The 17,841-nt window shown below is 35.3% G+C and overlaps 1 protein-coding gene across 2 annotated transcripts; it reads right to left on the bottom strand.

Annotated features, from left to right (window-relative positions):
• Window positions 1-1,422: 1,422 nt before the first annotated feature.
• Window positions 1,423-8,156, bottom strand: LOC115697490 (subtilisin-like protease SBT2.2). 2 transcript variants are annotated; one of them, XM_030624516.2, is made up of 10 exons: window positions 7,301-8,156; window positions 6,471-6,630; window positions 5,945-6,342; window positions 4,822-4,917; window positions 4,607-4,679; window positions 4,111-4,393; window positions 3,171-3,502; window positions 2,832-3,096; window positions 2,431-2,712; window positions 1,423-1,914 (listed from the first exon to the last, which is right to left on the bottom strand). In XM_030624516.2, exons 1-10 carry the CDS (start codon window positions 7,516-7,518, stop codon window positions 1,478-1,480), a joined length of 2,544 nt encoding a protein of 847 aa, XP_030480376.1. In that variant the 5' UTR covers window positions 7,519-8,156; the 3' UTR covers window positions 1,423-1,477. The 2 variants fall into 2 exon arrangements, with proteins under 2 accessions (XP_030480376.1, XP_030480377.1); XM_030624517.2 differs by having other exon boundaries at window positions 6,471-6,624; window positions 7,301-8,155.
• Window positions 8,157-17,841: the final 9,685 nt, after the last annotated feature.

The raw sequence follows: 17,841 nt of genomic DNA on the forward strand, positions 1-17,841 counted from the left end.
AATATCTCATCTACCCACTTGACCTTTGTATGGATCACAAATCAACAAACCCCACAACCCGACTATTACATCCACTACTGGAATTAAAAACCACTATAAAACCAACACTCATACCCAATATTTTTCAAAACCCTAAAAAACACTAGAAAAATAAAATCCAAGACTTACCGTAGTCTAGAGGAGCATCCTCCTCATTTCGGCGAAGAAAGGCCATTTCATCAACGACGTCTGGTTCCTTTTTGCTGTTCTTTGATTTCCAATGGATGTTTCTGGATTTCCTTCGATTTTACGAAAATGGATTTGGAGTTCTTACATTGGTTTGGGTTTGCTTACTCTTCGATTCATGTGTTACTGGTTTGGGTTTCCTTATTGCGTCTTTGTCTTTAGGTTAGTTTGTTTTAGGTTTTATGTTTTGGGAATTTCTATTCATAAAGGATTTCGAATTTCATTTACCCATTTCTTTTTTCTATTTTAAATTTCATTAACCTTCGATTTAATTCTTCTGTTCTAAATTTTAATTCTTCCGTTATAAATTTTATTATATTTCTAAATATATTATTAGTTAATTTTAATTTTTTATTCAAATTATTTTTCTAGGTTTTTAAATGCATAATGCCACATAATTGGCATTTGCAAGTCTACCTGGCGATTGGGCTCCCGAGCCACATAAGCACAAAACAGGATCTGTTGGATGGAGGGGTGTTTTTGCTAACAGTTTTGGGATTTAGGTGGTTTTACCATCAAAATTTGTGAATTGGTGGTTAGTTGCAATTATCTATACTTCTTGGGGTTATACCGCAATTTACTCTTTCTGAGAATGTAAAATTTTAAGGATAATTTTTAACAAGTATATTTAAAGGGGCAAAATCAATATTATCGAAAGTTTAGAGGGAAAAATTATTAATTATTAAAAAAAAAAAAAGAAATCAATTTATTATTTGTGATGCAAACATACTTTTTGAGGTTTTGAGGCGCACACTTATGGCATTTTGAGAAAGATATATGGCTTTGAAGAAGAAGTGTTATAAGTGTGCGCATGGAAAGTTTGCATCATTAAAGAATATATATATATAAATATATGCCACAATATATACCTTTTAATGAGAGAAGCATATTCTTCTTCCTCAATAAATAATTTATGTTAGGTTTGACAGTTTTTAAAAACATTTTGGTAATCTTTTAAGCCACAACAAATAATAGGTGAGACAGAGAGAAGGGGGGGAAGAAAAGATCTATCAAAAATTATTGAATACGGCATCTACATTACAAAGCAGGAGTTTGAAAATTTACATGACAGAATGTCACAATATTTACAAAAAAAAAAAAAATAAAACGAATAAAAAAATTAGACAAAGGCAAACTAAAAAAGGAGAGAAGAAAAACCCAACAAAAGGATAAGAGAAGAACAAACTACATGGTAAATGGCAAAAGAAGATACTAATAATATTAATAACAATAATAAATGTATCAGCCAAATTTAGCTGTTAGTTGTTGTGTTACTATTATATGTGGTTTTCACAATAACTGACAAAGGAATGTTAATAACATGACCTTTATTTCCAAAAAGTCCAATCCTTCCAAAGCTAGCTACTGAGTTGTTGGCTGTGGCATTTAGTACTATTGTCAACACTTGCTTCTGTCCACTGCCAATGTAAAAGTGAGAAGGAGAAACTTTCGCTGAAACTCCAAAAGGAGGGCTCCAGCCCACACTGTAAGTTTCATTGTCGGCGATGTTAAGCACCGATCTCATGACTGTCCTTGACTCGTTTAGTTTTGCTAATGTGATTGAGGGCAGGTTTAAATCGGGGCCATTGATGGTCGAATTGTAAATCCAACAGTCTTGACCTGTGTAGTTCCTAACCACAGGAGCTGATCCATTGATGCCACATAGAAATGACATATAATCATCATAACCTACAAGAAAGTGAAAACATGATAGCAATAATCACTGACGTAGTAAACTACACAAACCCAAGGTTAAGTATAAAGTGAAAATAGAAACATAAGACAATCGATAATGTTGATAAAGCAATAGCATTTGATGATCCGAAATTCGTGTCTTTGTCCTCCCCACTTTCAGGTTGCAAAGCCTAAAAATCCTTTCAAAACTAAACCCCTCCAAAAAACAATCTTATATTTATAATAAAGAGGGGAGAAGGAAAAGATCACATAGCCAGGTTTTCTGTTTAAGTTGATTTTAAAAGCTAGACTGATCAGAAACCAACCCAGCCACACATTAAACTTCTAACACTGCCTAACATTTTTAGCCTGGAGAACAATTTAAAACCAGCCATGCTGATAAAGCAAATATTTGAACATAAAAATCTATCTAATAGCTTTGGATACTTGTCAACTATCAGGATTTGTTATGCACCAACAAGTAATCTATGAGCCGAACTACTTTCAATGTGTTCGATAGTATCGACTTACTGGAATCAAAAATCAGGCCTGGATTCAAAGCTGCAGTTGCATTAACAAAACCACTGCCCATGTCAAAAGGTGTCGCAGGAGACTGATTTTGATCTGGATTGGCATAAGCACGCTGAGCCATTATTGGCCCACCATGCCTATCATATAGAGAAGCTGTTGTCGAAAGGGCGGATGCAATTGCTGAAGGACTGAAACTTGGATACTTCTGCTTAATCAGGGCAGCAAGCCCGGAAATGTGAGGAGCAGCCATGCTTGTGCCAGACATCATTGCAAAGTTCTCACCTAGTGGGTCAATACCAAAAACATAACAAAAGTTATAACTACTATATAATATTAACCATACTATTAAGATTTATATAAATGAAAAATATTCACAACTGGTGAAGACCAGAAACTCATACCAAGGAATTCAACTGAATCAGCTCCAGCAGAACTCCAAGCAGCCCATATAAAATTTCCAGGAGCTACCAAGTTGGGTTTCATAATGTCAGCATCATCAAGTGAGTTGTCCTCTGGATCTGGTCCCCTAGCAGAGTAAAACATTATCTTTGGAGCAGAATTACTAAAATTTGCCATTAGTCCACCACAAAGTTTTGCAGTAGCCTTAAATTTTACAACTTTGTTACCCTCTTTCTCCAAAGAGGAATTGTAGTATTGGAGTAAAACCTGGCAGAAAAACCACACTTAATTAGCATGTAAGAGATTCTACAATATACATCCACCTAAAGGGAGACCCGTACCTTGGAATCTTCAGGAGATGGAATTATGATACCAGGCATATTCATTGGAACTGGATTAAGTTGAAAACCAATTACAAAAGGATCCATATAGAACACAACACCCAATGCACTTAAGTTTTTGGCTGTTTCAAGAGCTTGTTTGATTGTGGAAATTCCAAGCACAAATCGAATTGAATAGCTACAAATTAAAAGATTTCCTTGGACAATATCACCGTCGAAGTTACTTGAGTCTTGGCATTCACCCACATACATATCATCAGTAACTGTTGTGTCGTTGTTTAACGCATGAACAGCCAAAACTAGTGTGTACATTGTATCATTCTCAGTTCCAGCTGAATAAAAACAGATAACATTAGTTAATTTGCAAATCTATAATTAGCTACACACAAGTTGCAATAACATGCATCATTAGAACTACTCATACACATGGTCATTCAAGAGTGTCAGTGTCATACAGTAAAAGGAGCACTATAAGTATATTTCTTGAAAATAAGAAAATGAAAGTTGATTTAATAACATGAATCATCCATCATGGGCCAAGGTTAATTATATTTTAACTTTCTAAAAGAGATTTTAGTAAACATGCTTAATCATTTCATTAACACCATAATTGTGGATTTTTTTTTTTTTTTTGTAAACTAATTGTGGATTATTAACCACTGTCAAAGTAGTGAAACTGTTAGGATCCCACATCGACTAACTACTAAGTGTGCAATTGGATGGTTAACTACTTGGGCACTCCAGCTACTAATTATGTATACTCAAAATTCTGTATTCTCCTTTGCTGTTATATTTAGAAGCATAAATCCAGAATTCTCACATAAAATTCATATGATAATATTCATTGTCAAACCTAGAAAGTTTTCTTTGAAACTAGTTCTTCAGTAATAATCCTACATAAAATAAGGAAATAAAATAAGCATTTGCAAGGTGAACTTACGAGCAAGACCAACTCCTTGAATAGAAACATTGTTGCCAAGGACTATAGAGTTACTGTAAATCCTATCATGAGAAGCAGCGCCCACTGTGAAGATCCATGGGCTAAATGAAGACATACTTTTTGGTGATGGTCCAGTGTTTCCAGCTGCTTGTACAACGAATATGCCAGCCTTCACAGCTGATAAGAGTGCCATGTCTATGGGATTAAAAAATGTTGCAATACCAGGAGGACGCCTGTTTGGAGTGATTGACAAGCTTATTATATCTACCCCATCCTGAGCAGCCTGAGAATAAACATAATGAAGTTAAAATAGAGTATGAGCATAACTTCAACCATCCGAGCTCAAATCCATAATTTAGATGCATTGGATAAACCAAAAGAAAGGAAATTATATCATATAAACTGTTCTATCTCTTGCACGTGTCATACAATTAGTTTTGTCAAATTTACAGATGAATTAGTTGCAAATACATTAAAGAAAATCAATTTTATATACCTGGTCTATTGCAGCAACAACATCTGCAGCAAAGCCTCCAAAACTCTTGTACAATGCCTTGTAAACAGCAACACTGAGAAAGATATGGATTACTTAATACAGAATTTCTTGCAACAACATTTTTTCTTAAAAAACAAAATTGCAGAAAACATATCTAATATGATGCAATACTAACAACAAATCCAACTGATCGATAACTAAATCTAGATAATTACTGTGAACGAGGAGCCATCCCACTTGCATTTCCAAAGCAATGCCCGGATACAATGACTGGAACCCCGTGGTTTCCTGCTGCAACAGAGGCTGTGTGCCTGTACATTATATCAATATCAATAAGCTGACTCTTGAAGAGTTCAGACGATAGAGGGAAGAAAAATTATTATATATTTCCTCTTCAAATCATCTAAGATATCTGTCTTTATACATCATCTATGTCACAAAAAAAAAAGGACCTACTGGCAGAGTCTGTGCATTATCTAACAAAATATGAAATGAACAAACAGTTGTGTATCCAGTTTTGTAACGCACACTTCTGTAAATGGAGACAGTGTGGTGCATACCGATCTTCGGAAACAGACAAATGATAATAATACAACAATAAAAATTATGCTACTAATAATGACAAGGAAAGGAAGAGCTGTTATTTTATGCAGTCCTGATGGGTAAGTAAAATCTGGATTCTGAATACAGCCCTAAAAGTAACAGTGATACTAGCATTAATAACAAGTAAAACAAGGAAAGTTGTTATTTTAGGTAATCACGATGAGGAACTACGTCTGAATCTCGGTAAAGTGCCTCAATGAAAAAATTAGCTCCCTCTTAATCAATAAAAACAACATGAATAAGAGCACATAGTTATCTCATTGGCAATTTTTTTCCTTTTTTTTTTAATTCTTCTTCTAAAATTGCGAAAAAAAATTTGAAAATATGACAACCAAGCTGCCCAGAAAATTTGAAAAAATAAAAACACCCCATGAAGTAAATTCAAAAGTTGGCTCTATCTTTTGCCTGAGCCTAAAGCATTTGCACACAATACTTTGTTATCTAGATCTTCTGATGCCTAAAGAGAGATCCTCTATGCAGCTCATATGGCTTATAGAAAAAAGTTATCACAATCACAATGCATATGTGTAATAAGGATATCAAGTCAAATCCCAAACTGCAATGCATGGATGTGCCTATTAAATTTTCTCACATTCTGACTGCAACCGAAATTCAAAATTCATGATGGGGAAAAGAAAAGGCAGTAATGCTACCGATATGAAACAGAGAAAATCAAAACAGGCTCAAAGGCACAATATAAAGTACAATATATTAAGAAAAGCCACATAAACTCACGTTCCATGGCCATCACCATCAAATGGCGAAGCATAGTCCTGAGATGCATTAAAGATTCCCCTGGTTATAGCTGATGCTGCAAAATGTCGAGCCCCAACAAGCTTCCTATTGCATGAACCTGATGGAAAATCTGGAGTAACTTCACAAATGCCTTGAAAATGGTGAGGAACTGGATATTGACTATCACTTGTGTCATCTGCAAAACTTGGATGATTTGGATCAATGCCAGTATCAATAAACCCAATCACAATTCCTTCCCCGGCCGATTCATATCCACCTTGTTGGGGCCAAGCTCCTTGTGGCAAACCCAAAAACTGAGGTGTATGTGTTGTCGCCGTTCTAACGGAAAAATCCAAAACTACATTAGCCACTTCTCTCCTCCTTGAAAGCTTATCTGCCTTTAAATCACATAATACAGACAAATCAAACATTCCTATATGACCAATATGAATAAACCAGACAGCACTAATTTAAACAGAAAAAGCAATTATAAGTAATAATTATATTTGAATGATATGATATATACCTGCTCTGGCGTAACAAACACAGCAAATCCATTAATCAAGTAATGGTAACTGTACAGCTTCAGATACTTTTCCCCTTTGAAAGTCCTCCTCAATAATGAATCATGAACTCGTGCAATATAAGAACCATAGCGCCGATCCGTTTTCGAAATGTTTCTAAATCTTAAACAAGACATTCAAAACATCATCAGAAGAGATGCAAAGTGGATTAACAATAATGCAACCAAATAAGAGGAGAAAAAAAATTGACCATCCACATTGTTCTCTAGTCACTACTATTAGCGAAGACTACTACATGATACAATGATTAAAATATGAATGCAAATTTAGACAATTTCCTTAGAAAGTCTACCAGAATGAACACAAATAAGATACTCAAGTAATATACAAACCTTCTTTCATGTAAAAAAACAGTAACTAACTACCAATGTTCACACAGTAATATAATTTTTGTTTACTCCAAATGTAACACAAGCCCAAGATATCCTACGATTACTCATGTGTACTTGCTTCTGTTGTGTGTACTTGAGGAACCATATGAAAATTCAATAAATATGTACAACCAAAGAGAAAAAAAAAATACAATGATATCAAAGAAACCCAATTTTTCTTAAAAATTTGAAGAAAATTGTTTGTTTGTTTGTTTATTTTTGGCCACCAAATAACAACCTCCCATGTCCGCAAATTCTCGAATAAAAGCAATAAAATACACAAAAATGGAACTAAAATAAATAATTATATCTACTAAAAAAATTGAACTTCCAATTAATTGGAATAAAAATAATTAATTAATAAATAAAATAAAAAATTAAAGGATGTGAAGAAAAATGACCTTCTTTTATGAACGTCGAACTTTCCATAACCACCAAGTTTGGAACTATGATTGACACTTCTCATCTCATTATAGTAATGAGTAGTAGTTTGAGCTTCTTTAAGAGTAACAATATAAATAGCTGTAATGTCTTCATCCGAATCCTCCTGACAAAACGTGCTAATGTACATACCAAAATAAATCACCACAATCAAATAAAAACCATAAATGCTCCTCATTTCGAGACCACACCAGAAATTCCCAGCAAGGAACCAAACACAATTCCTCCAAGATTTGTACTAAAATTGCTTTCTAAGCTCAACTACTCAAAAACCCACATCCACCATTTGCAGACCCTTTGAGCTAATATGTCAATGAATCAAGCAGAACAATGAAAAACTCAAATACCCCTTTCTAGTGGTCGATAATGGCAGTAAGATGAAAGTAATGAAACCCCATTAAGTAACCACACATGAAGAGTGATGTAGCCCTCAAAGCAGGGCCCTTTAAGGTAAAAAGAAGAAGCCTTTTGCTCACTTTTGCTTGTTTCTAGAGAGAGAAAGAGGAGAGAGAGTTAAAGAAGATGAAGTTAGGAGAAGGGATAATTAATAGCTGGGGAAGTAATGTACATGGAGAATCTGCAACTTTTCTTGGGTATTGTGCATTTGAACGTTTTATTTATTTAGATGTGAAAAGAAAAAGGTTTAAAAGTAAGTAAGATACTAAGATGGACTAAGAAAGAAAGAAAATAAAATTGAGCCGTTTTCTTTTGTTTTTATTATTTTTCCAATTTTATTTTTTCCTTTTGTTGGGTTTCTTCTTGGGTGTCTTTTTGTGCAATCTGAGATTTTAATTTACATAAACTCTTACCAAACTAAAAACAAAGGCCTATGCCACCATTACATCCATTTGTACATATCACATTCATATACAGCTATTTTTTGGGTGTTTTTTTATTGATCAAGGGTATGATGAGTCAGAACTATTTTGTTTTGGCCCTTGTATGCATTAATAGTATATTTCTCACCAACGTTCCAATTATTATTTTTATATCACCCCGTGACATTAATAGATTATATATAAGATACAGCGAATGAGAAAATTAACATGTGGATGAGGATATAAGAATAGTGTTAGTGTGTGTGTGACAGTGTGAGTGAGTGAGTGAGTGAGTAAGCGAGTGAGTGGAGGTCTTGTGGGACGGTGGTGTTGGTGGTGTATATTGAGTATGAGATCAGTATTATACTATTATTCACCTACTATATTTGGCTTAACAATTAAATAGTGTTTAGTTTTGAAAAATAATAAAAATAAAAAATAAAAATGGAAATAGAAATGGGAATAGAAATAAAAATAGAATAGAATAAATTTTAAAATGTATAAAAAAAATTAATATAAAAATTATAATTTTTTTGTCATCGTGAATTAGAATGATCTTTCTTTCTATTTCAAAATAGAATATTCATTCTACTAAAATAGTACAAAGGTCATTTCCTTTAATATGCAATCAAACAAATTAATGAAATGAAAATTATTTTTTTCTATTTTATTTCAATCACATATTTAAACTTTCACAAATTAGTGGAATCTTTTTTTTTTATTTAAATTGTTTTTAATATGTACATTGTGTTCATAGTTAGAATTTCGAATAAGGTGAATGAAGTTCTATCTCAAAACCAATTAGTAATAAGATGAGTAGCACATTCATCTTATATATTGTATAATCTTTCCACACATTAACAATATGACTCTCTAACATCCCCCTGAAGATTGTAGCTATTTTATTAGTCACCATCTTGGACAACTCGATCATAAGCCTTTTTTTTTTTTTTTTGCTCACTATCCCTAATCACAAGTGGTTCTTTTACTCTACTTTTTGGATCAATATTTTTGGATTGGTGGCTCTTTTTTTGACTCGCTATCCCCGAATTACAAGTGGCTTTTTTGACTTTGGTTATTGGATCAGTTATTTTTCAAATTTTTGGTGGCTTCTTTTTTTGGCTCTACTTCGGTTTTTTTTTTTTGGGTCAGATAATCGCTAGAGTTTTTTTTTTTTTTTTTTTTTTGTTCTGATACTATGTTAGAATTTGGGATAAGGTAAATGGGGTTCCATCTCTAAACCAATTGATAATGGGAGAAGTAGTACATTCATCTTATATATTCTATTATCTTTCCACACATTAGCAATGTGGGACTCCCTAACACAACCAATATAAATTTTACTTAAAACAAGTCACAATTTATATTGATTTTGACCTTTTTTTCTAGGCATTATTATACGGTACTTAGCACTACACGTTTAGTAAATGGTTAATGATATTATGTGATAGTTATTTTGAATTAAAAAAAATGTTAAGAGGCACTACTGGTGCCTAACACCCTCCTTGGTATCATACCGTTATTGGTGTAATTAAATATCGGGTCTCATATAACTTAAAAAAATAACTTTTAGGGAATATCACTAACCAATAATAGGGTCACCAATAGAAGGTGTTGGGCACTACTGGTACCTAATAGCAATGCCCTAAATTAAATTATGTAAAATCCAACACTTAATTACTTCAATAGATAATTCCAAACACCATAGATGTCTTTTAACATTTTTTTATTAGGAATGTAACTTCTTTCAAAAATCATAGTTTTAGTTGCAATTTAGTAGATTTAGAAAATTACCACTCCAATTTTTTTTTCTCATTTTAGCCCTAATGTAAGCCTTGCTAAGCTATGAGCATTGATATAATTGATATAATGGGAGAATGAGAAAATAGGATTTTAATACAATAAATGTTGGGTTTTGTGCCCTAAATAAAACCCATTTCAATATAATCAGATCTACTTATTAATAAAGATCAGAAATAACATTTTATGTTGCATAGTTCACATGATTTATTTCATGATTATATATATATAATGTATGAATTCCATTTAAGTCCAGATTATATGAATTTGTTAAAGATTATAGTGTTGTCAGCACAGTGGAATATAATCTTAATTATATGTTTGAAAGTTTATTCCCTAATTTGTCAGAACACTGGATTTAGACTGACATGGTATAATCAGCGATAAGTGTTCTTACACCTTGGAAAAGTGTTATGTCCTTTCCAAGATATTGGCAAAGTTTATCAGTATCGGATGTATGGAGTATACATCGGAAGGGACCGATATTGAACTTTGATTAGATACATTAGAATTTACCGTAATATCTATTTAATTCAATATCACCTGTTGATCCTAGATCAAATGATCTTAATCTTGATATGATTAGGTTCAATCTCAAGAGTGTTATTCGTGTTCTTTGATTTGTTAGTTAAGCCTACTTTTGGGTCAGGGTGATACGTACATTTTGGGAACACGGTAGTGCAATTGAGTGGGAGCGCTAACATAAATATGGAATCTATAGCTTCTATCTGGCGAATAGAAAGTAAAGGATGATTTTCTTCGAGCTTAACCAAACGAAAATAAATGGTGGAGTACTCATTTCACTTAGCTGAAATATCATTTATACAGGGTTAAGTGTTTTAAGGATAAAATACATTGTAGGGTGTTACGGTAATTTAATCCCTTTACAGTGTAAATCATCTATATAGAGGATCATTGATCACATTAGGATTATAACAATGGATAACTAATGACGTATCTATATCGTGGAACATATAGAGCGTTCTATATGACTGAGAGTGCAATTCCAAGTTCTAAGAGTGGATTCAATAAGGAATTAATAAGTTAAGGAATTTACTTGGTAAATTCGGTTCGACTTATTAGAAGCTCGGTTATATAGACCCATGGTCCCCATACTAGTTGAGACCATACTGCTTGTAAGACTCAGTTAATTGATTTTAATTAATCAATTATAATTCTAAAAGTTAGACTATGTCTACTTTATGAATTTTCACTAAGCAAGGGCGAAATTGTAAAGAAAAGAGATTCTAGGATTATTTATTAATTAAGATATTTTATATGTCTAAACTAATAAATATATTAAATGACAATATTATTTAATAATTATTCTTAAGTTATTAAATAATTAGAATTGGCATTTGAATGGTTAAATTGGAAAATTGACATTTTTGAGAAAATGAGAATGAAAAATAACAAAATGGGAAAGTTGCAAAGTGAGGCCCAATTTCCTATTCTGGCCGCCCACTATGCATAGGTCTTTACCATTTACTTTTTTATTATTTTAATGCCACACATTTCTAACCTAAACCTAGAGGGCATTCTATAAATAGAAAATGTTGGCTTCAGGAAACTCATGACTTTGAACATTGTTTCCTTCAAAAAAAAGGCCTACACGCCACCTTCTCTCTCTTTTCTTCTCTTCTAATTTTGAAACCCTTGAGTGATAGAGTAGTGTCCACACACATCAAGTGGTACCTCAATCATAGTATGTAAGACTATGGAAAATTATCATCAAAGAAGGAGAGAAAGAGATCCAGATTCAGATCTTGATTATGTTCTGCTACAGAAAGGAATCAAGGGCTAGAGATCTGAATGGAAGGAGTCATTATATTCCGCTGCACCCAATGTAAGGTTTTCTTAAACTCTTATATGTTTATTTCATTGTTTTAGAATTCATATTAGGATGTTAATCAAACATACTTGGTAGTAAATCTAGATCCAAGTAAAATATTTCCAACAATAAATTACACCCGTAAGAGTAGAAAAATTAGCATAGGAAGAATTTACTCTTTCTACTATACTTTTTGAGTCCCTCCTTTTTGCAGCTTCTGTTACAAAGGTTAGGGGCTAAATTCACCCGATCTTCCTTTCTGACTACATGCATTTGGTCTCTAGTGCCAATAATCATGCTTTCCCTTCTTGGCGTGACAGAGGCTTATTTACTTAGTTGTTCGCTATTCTTGATACTTTGCCTGATTTTGTTATTTTTTAGATTCCTAGACTTTTGAATGAAGTATAACCATTTTAGAAAATTAGAGTGCGTGCGAGCTCTCCCTCTCTTCTCCCATGGCGAAGAAGAAAAGGGTTGGCTGAAAGCCAACCATTGCAATTTCTATAGCTAATAGTGCTAAGGAGGCGGATCTCCCTTTGATCCAAGGTTCGGTTGTTGAACCAGAAGGCAAGAGTTTCACAATCCATGCAAGAACTTGGGGATCGATAATGAAGCTGAAGGTAGCAAAGCTGAGCAATTCGATCGTGAAGCGTCGATTCCAGTCAGCTGGGCAGAGGAAGTAGAACAAGCCAACTTCCAAACCAATGCAAGGGATCTTTGGAGTAAATTTAAGTCGAATTAGGTACCTTCACCTTCTTCCAAACTTACATTTACTGAACCAATTAGAATCGGTGATCAGATTGTGGCCAAGCTAGACCTTGAGGAGATTAAGGTTGACGCCTTATACTGGAAAAATGTTATAGCATGTATTGTGCTAGGTGCAAACCCCCCATTTAAAGTGTTTGAGGGATTCATCAAGAGGATTTGGGGTAACCTAGGTATAGAAAAGATTGTGTGGATGCACTCAGGATACACTTTGGTCAATTTTCAAGATGAAGCTACTCGAGATCTCATCCTTGAGGCGGGAGCCATTTATTTTGATAAGAAGCCGGTGGTATTAAGGTCGTGGACAACTGATCTCAATTTGAATAGAATAGTCAACTCAATTCCAGTTTGGATTAGACTGAATGGGCTGGGATTACAATATTGGGGGAAGAAAAATCTTAGCGCCTTGGTTAGCACAATAGGCAAACCTATTATGATTTATAAGGTGACTCAAGATAGATCTATGGTGAAATTTGCTCATGTTTAGTGGATATTGAGATATCGGTGACCCTCCAAAAATAATTTCCTTTATGAATGGAAAAAAAAGTAATTGGTGGAACAAGTGATAGAATATGAATGGTTGCCCGCTAAATGCACAGATTGTGCTAAGTTGGGGCATACAGTTGCTAACTGTAACAAAGAGAAGAAATTTGTGTGGTAAAAGAAACCTACTGTTAACAAAGAGAACAAGAAAGATCAGCTGAATGAGCAAAGTGAAACAGGGGGAATTGTTGGGATGACAGAGGATAAAGAGGTTGGTATTAGTAATCAATCGAAGGCTGATGTTGAGAAGATGCAAAGGGTGAGGGATGTGGTTATTACTGAACATGGAAAGGAGTGGATCACGCCTAAGAGAAAGGCTTCACGACATGCAGGGAATAAAGAAACAAAGAAAGATATAGAAGTGGCAAAATCAAATAGTGCCTATGTTGTGTTAATAGCAGCAGCAGAGGATGAGACTTTGGTTACTATCCAAATTCAATTGCTTATGGAAGTTAGTAATATGATAAGGTGGAACGTACGTGGAATGAATAAAAAAGAAAAGCAAGTTGTGATTCTTGATGTGTGTAGGCTGAATAAGATTAGGTTTGGTGCTTTGTTTGAAGAAAAAATAAAACATGAGAAAATTGAAGGCATGATGGAGGATAACTTTCCGAATTGGAGCTGTTATTTGAGTGAGATTATTGCTGGGAGAATCTTGCTTATTTGGCAAGATAAATTTGTTCGAGTGGAGGTCATACATGAATCTAACCAGCTGGTTCATTGCAAAATAAAATTCAATTGGCAGAGAAAGAGTGCTTTTATCACGGCTGTATATGGGAGTAATGCTATGGAGACCCGTAAAGAGTTGTGGGACAATCTTGCGAGTTTTGGTAATCTTAATGAGCCTTGGATTATTTTTGGAGACTTTAACGCAATGTTTATTTTCCAAGATAGAAATGGAGGAAGGTCTATTCAGAATAAAGACATTGTGGACGCTCAAGCTTGGCTAGCATTGGGTCAAGTTCAGGAGTTCAAAAGTTCGGGTTCATTTTTCACTTGGACTAATAAACACGAGGTGGGAGATAGAATTTATTCCAAGCTAGATAGATTTTTATAAACAATATCTGGTTGAATGAGTTTCCTAACTCTAATACTTGCTTCAAATGGGAGGTCATCTCGGATTACTGTTATTGCCTTGTTCATTTTCATGTGCAGAATAATGTAGGGATTAAGCCTTTTAGATTTGGGAATCATTGGCCTTCTTACCTGGGTTATTCTCAGCTTGTGATGGACTGTTGGAACAAAGAGGCAGCTGGTGGTGGTCTTAACAGTCTAATGAAGAAGTTGTTTCGGATCAAACATGCCTTAAAAGCTTTTCATAAGAATAAAGTGGGGGATGTTGTAGTATCGAGATGCGAAAGAGGAATTTTGCAAAATTCAAGAGGCGGTTGCCTCGAATCCTAATGATAATTTTCTGCAACTTTCAGTCAATGAAACTCAGCAGAATTTTTTGACAGCTTAGGATAGAATGACTCAGTTTCTTAGACAGCAAAGCAAGATCAGATGGATCAGATGGATCAAGTTTAATGATGAGGAAAAGAAGATTAATTAGAAAATAGAATAACCACTTTCATGAAGGGGGATACAATTGTAGACAATTTCGAGGAGGTGGTTAATCACTTTTTGAAGCACTTCGAAAATTTTATGGGTAGCAAGAGTTCAGGAGTAAGTTCTATTGATGAGACTTGTATAAAGCAGGGCAACTGTCTGAGTTTGGAGCAACAAGTTAGCTTGATTCGTCCCTTCAATAAAGGGGATGTTAAGAAAGCTCTCTTTAGCATTCATTCCTCTAAAAGCCCTGGGTTAGACGGGTTTGGTTCAGGTTCTTACAAGGACCTTTGGAATAAAATTGGTGATGATGTTTCCTGTAGCGGTTTTGGATTTTTTTTCTACCGAAAGATTGCCCCACTCCTTAAATGAGACTGCCATTTCTTTAATTCCTAAGGTGGAGAACCCCTCTTCAGGAAAGGATTATAGACCGATTGCTTGCTGCAATACAGTCTATAAATGTATCTCGAAAATGATTTGTTAAAGACTCTCAGAAGTTTTGCCTTCAATTGTCAACAACAATCAAGGTGCGTTTATCAAAAATAGACTCCTTGCTCATAATATTATGTTTTTTCAAGACCTTTTAAAGGGCTATACAAGGAAGAATATTTCTGCTAGGTGTATTATAAAAGTTGACCTCAGTAAGGCCTATGACACAGTGGACTGGGACTTTGTGGAAGATTTGCTCAGGTTACTTTGCTTTCCTTCTCGGTTTATCAGGTGGATAATGACTTGTCTTAAGGGTACTAGCTATCATCTGCTACTCAACGACAGAATTTAAGGTAGCTTCAAAGGGAAAAAAAGGCCTTCGTCAAGGTGATCTGATGTCCCCTCTTCTCTTTCTTCTGATTATGGACTATCTTACAAGGTTATTAAGTTATTATTCTAGTCAAAAGGGATTTATGTAAGCACCTTCGCTTGACTAATTTGTGCTTTGCAGATGACCTGGTTATCTTTTGTAAAGGTAATATTAATTCAGTGAGGCTTACTAGTGAAGCTTTCACTAAGTTCTGCAATGACACAGGTCTGCTTGCTAACACCTCAAAGTCTCACATATACTTTGGAGGGGTTAGTGAAGAGGATAAATCTAAAATTCTGGACTTTGTTCAAATAGAAGAGGCAAGCTTCCCCCTTAAGTACTTAGGAGTCAATCTTGGACCAACCAAATGGAAGGCTACAGATTGTGGAGTCATATTGGATAAGCTGAACAAGAACCTAAACTGCTGGGCAAGTAGAAATCTTTCTTTTGTAGGGCGAGCTCAAATGATACATTCGGTCTTGCTTGGGATAAGGAATTATTGGATGAGTATCTTCATACTCCCTTCCAAGATTACGTCAGCAATAGACAAGATTTATCGGGACTTCTTATGGGGAGTTTCAGGGAATAGAAGTAAGCTTCACTGGATTTCTTGGGACAAGGTTTGCCTTCCTAAAAACCTCAAAGGTGTTGGGTTTCGGGATGGGAAAAAGTGGAACATGGGTCTCTTGGCTAAGTATCTTTGGGCTCTTGCTAGCAAGGCAGATTGTCTTTGGGTCAAATGGATAAATTCCATTTACTTGAAGGATAATGACATACGGAATTGCCTGAAGAAGGTTGATACAAGTTGGTACTTCAAGAAGATTTTGAACATAAGGGATAGCATTAATGTTGTGATTCTCAATCAAGCTGTGAGGGGGAAATCAATGCAATGCAAAAAGATGCTATAATCTGCTTGTGGAAGGGATTAAGGCTGATTTTGCAGGGGCTATTTGGGACAAACTTGTTGTGCCTAAGCACAGGTTCATTTATTGGTAGATAGCTAATACCCTTCTGCTTACTCGGGATTACTTACAATGGTTTATGGCTATTCCAAGTCATCTTTCTTCAGTTTGTGAAGCTGAAATGGAAACTCACGATCACTTACTGTTGACCGAGGTTTTCGGCAACTAATAAAATATGATTATGATGATGAGCTGTAAGAAAGCGAGATGAAGACTTTTTACGTGGTTGGGGTGTTAATGAGCCTTAGTCCACGAGTCACTGCTATTAATGGATATCTTTAATACATATTTTACACTTGGGAGAATGTTTCTCTCTTTAATACAAAGAATGTTCTTGGTGAGTTTTTTCTCTTTTTTGCTCTTGAGCAACCAAGATTCTCCGACCCCATTAAATGAGCTTTGAGGGGGTATTTATAGTGTTTTGGTGGGGTAATCCCTAGAATTGTTCTTACATATGTGTCTGTAAGTATCCATAAAGTTGGGCATTTCCGATGAATATACCATGGGTGATGCATGGTCAAATCCCTAGGTGCTGTAGGGTTTTTATGGAGAATGTCCTTTTTGTCTTATGATTGACGTGACTCTTCGCAGAGTAGTCGTCGCTAGACTTAAATGATCATTACTGTAGCGCTGCTGTTTGGGGGTTGTGCCGTCAGACTTTATTGCGTGTTACAGTCCCAACACGCTTCCTCCCATGCAGCATTAAATGCGACTTGATTTCTCGGGAGAGACCTGACACATCCCGGAGTGCCTTTAAGCTATGCTCGCTTCCGGGAGTACCTTGTACTCCGGGTACATCTTCCGGGACCCATGCGAATAATGCTTCCTGGTGTCATACAAAGACTTAGCAGTTCTTCTCAAGTAATTTGATCCACGTGTCCCCTCTTGACTGGTCCACGTATATCGGGCGAATTTAGGAGCAACATTTACCCCCCAAGCCTTGTTTACTTAGTAAAAATAAACCAAGGCTTGTTCAAGTGTCTCCAGTTGACTCCTCATTTCCCCAGCTCGAGCCTCGAGCGCGTGGGGGCACATTAAATGATGTTATTTAATGCGACAATACGCCTGTTCGCAGGAATGTTTCCAGCCGCCTCCTCGGTCTTATGATACGACTTGGGGGCGCGTGAAGGTGTGTCTAATAATGGCATTAAATGCAGTGATTCACTTTTGCAGAGGTCGATTCGTTTCACGCCCTATGATTGATGCGGCGCATTGATGGTGTCAGGCGGATACTCAAACGTTTGCACCGCCTTAATGGTAGATTGATCTAGCCCGTTGATCTTTTGGGAATTCGAATCGTGCGTTTCCCCTGCCGTACGATTGGTAGGTGAAGACGCCTGTTCCTCATGCATTTTTGCCTATAAAAGCCACCACCTTTCCTTCATTTCGGTTACTTCCCATTCCTTACCATTTTTGCTCGAATTTCTCAGAGAGA

This window comes from Cannabis sativa, chromosome 7 (assembly GCF_029168945.1).
Source record: "Cannabis sativa cultivar Pink pepper isolate KNU-18-1 chromosome 7, ASM2916894v1, whole genome shotgun sequence".
Lineage (NCBI taxonomy): Eukaryota > Viridiplantae > Streptophyta > Magnoliopsida > Rosales > Cannabaceae > Cannabis > Cannabis sativa.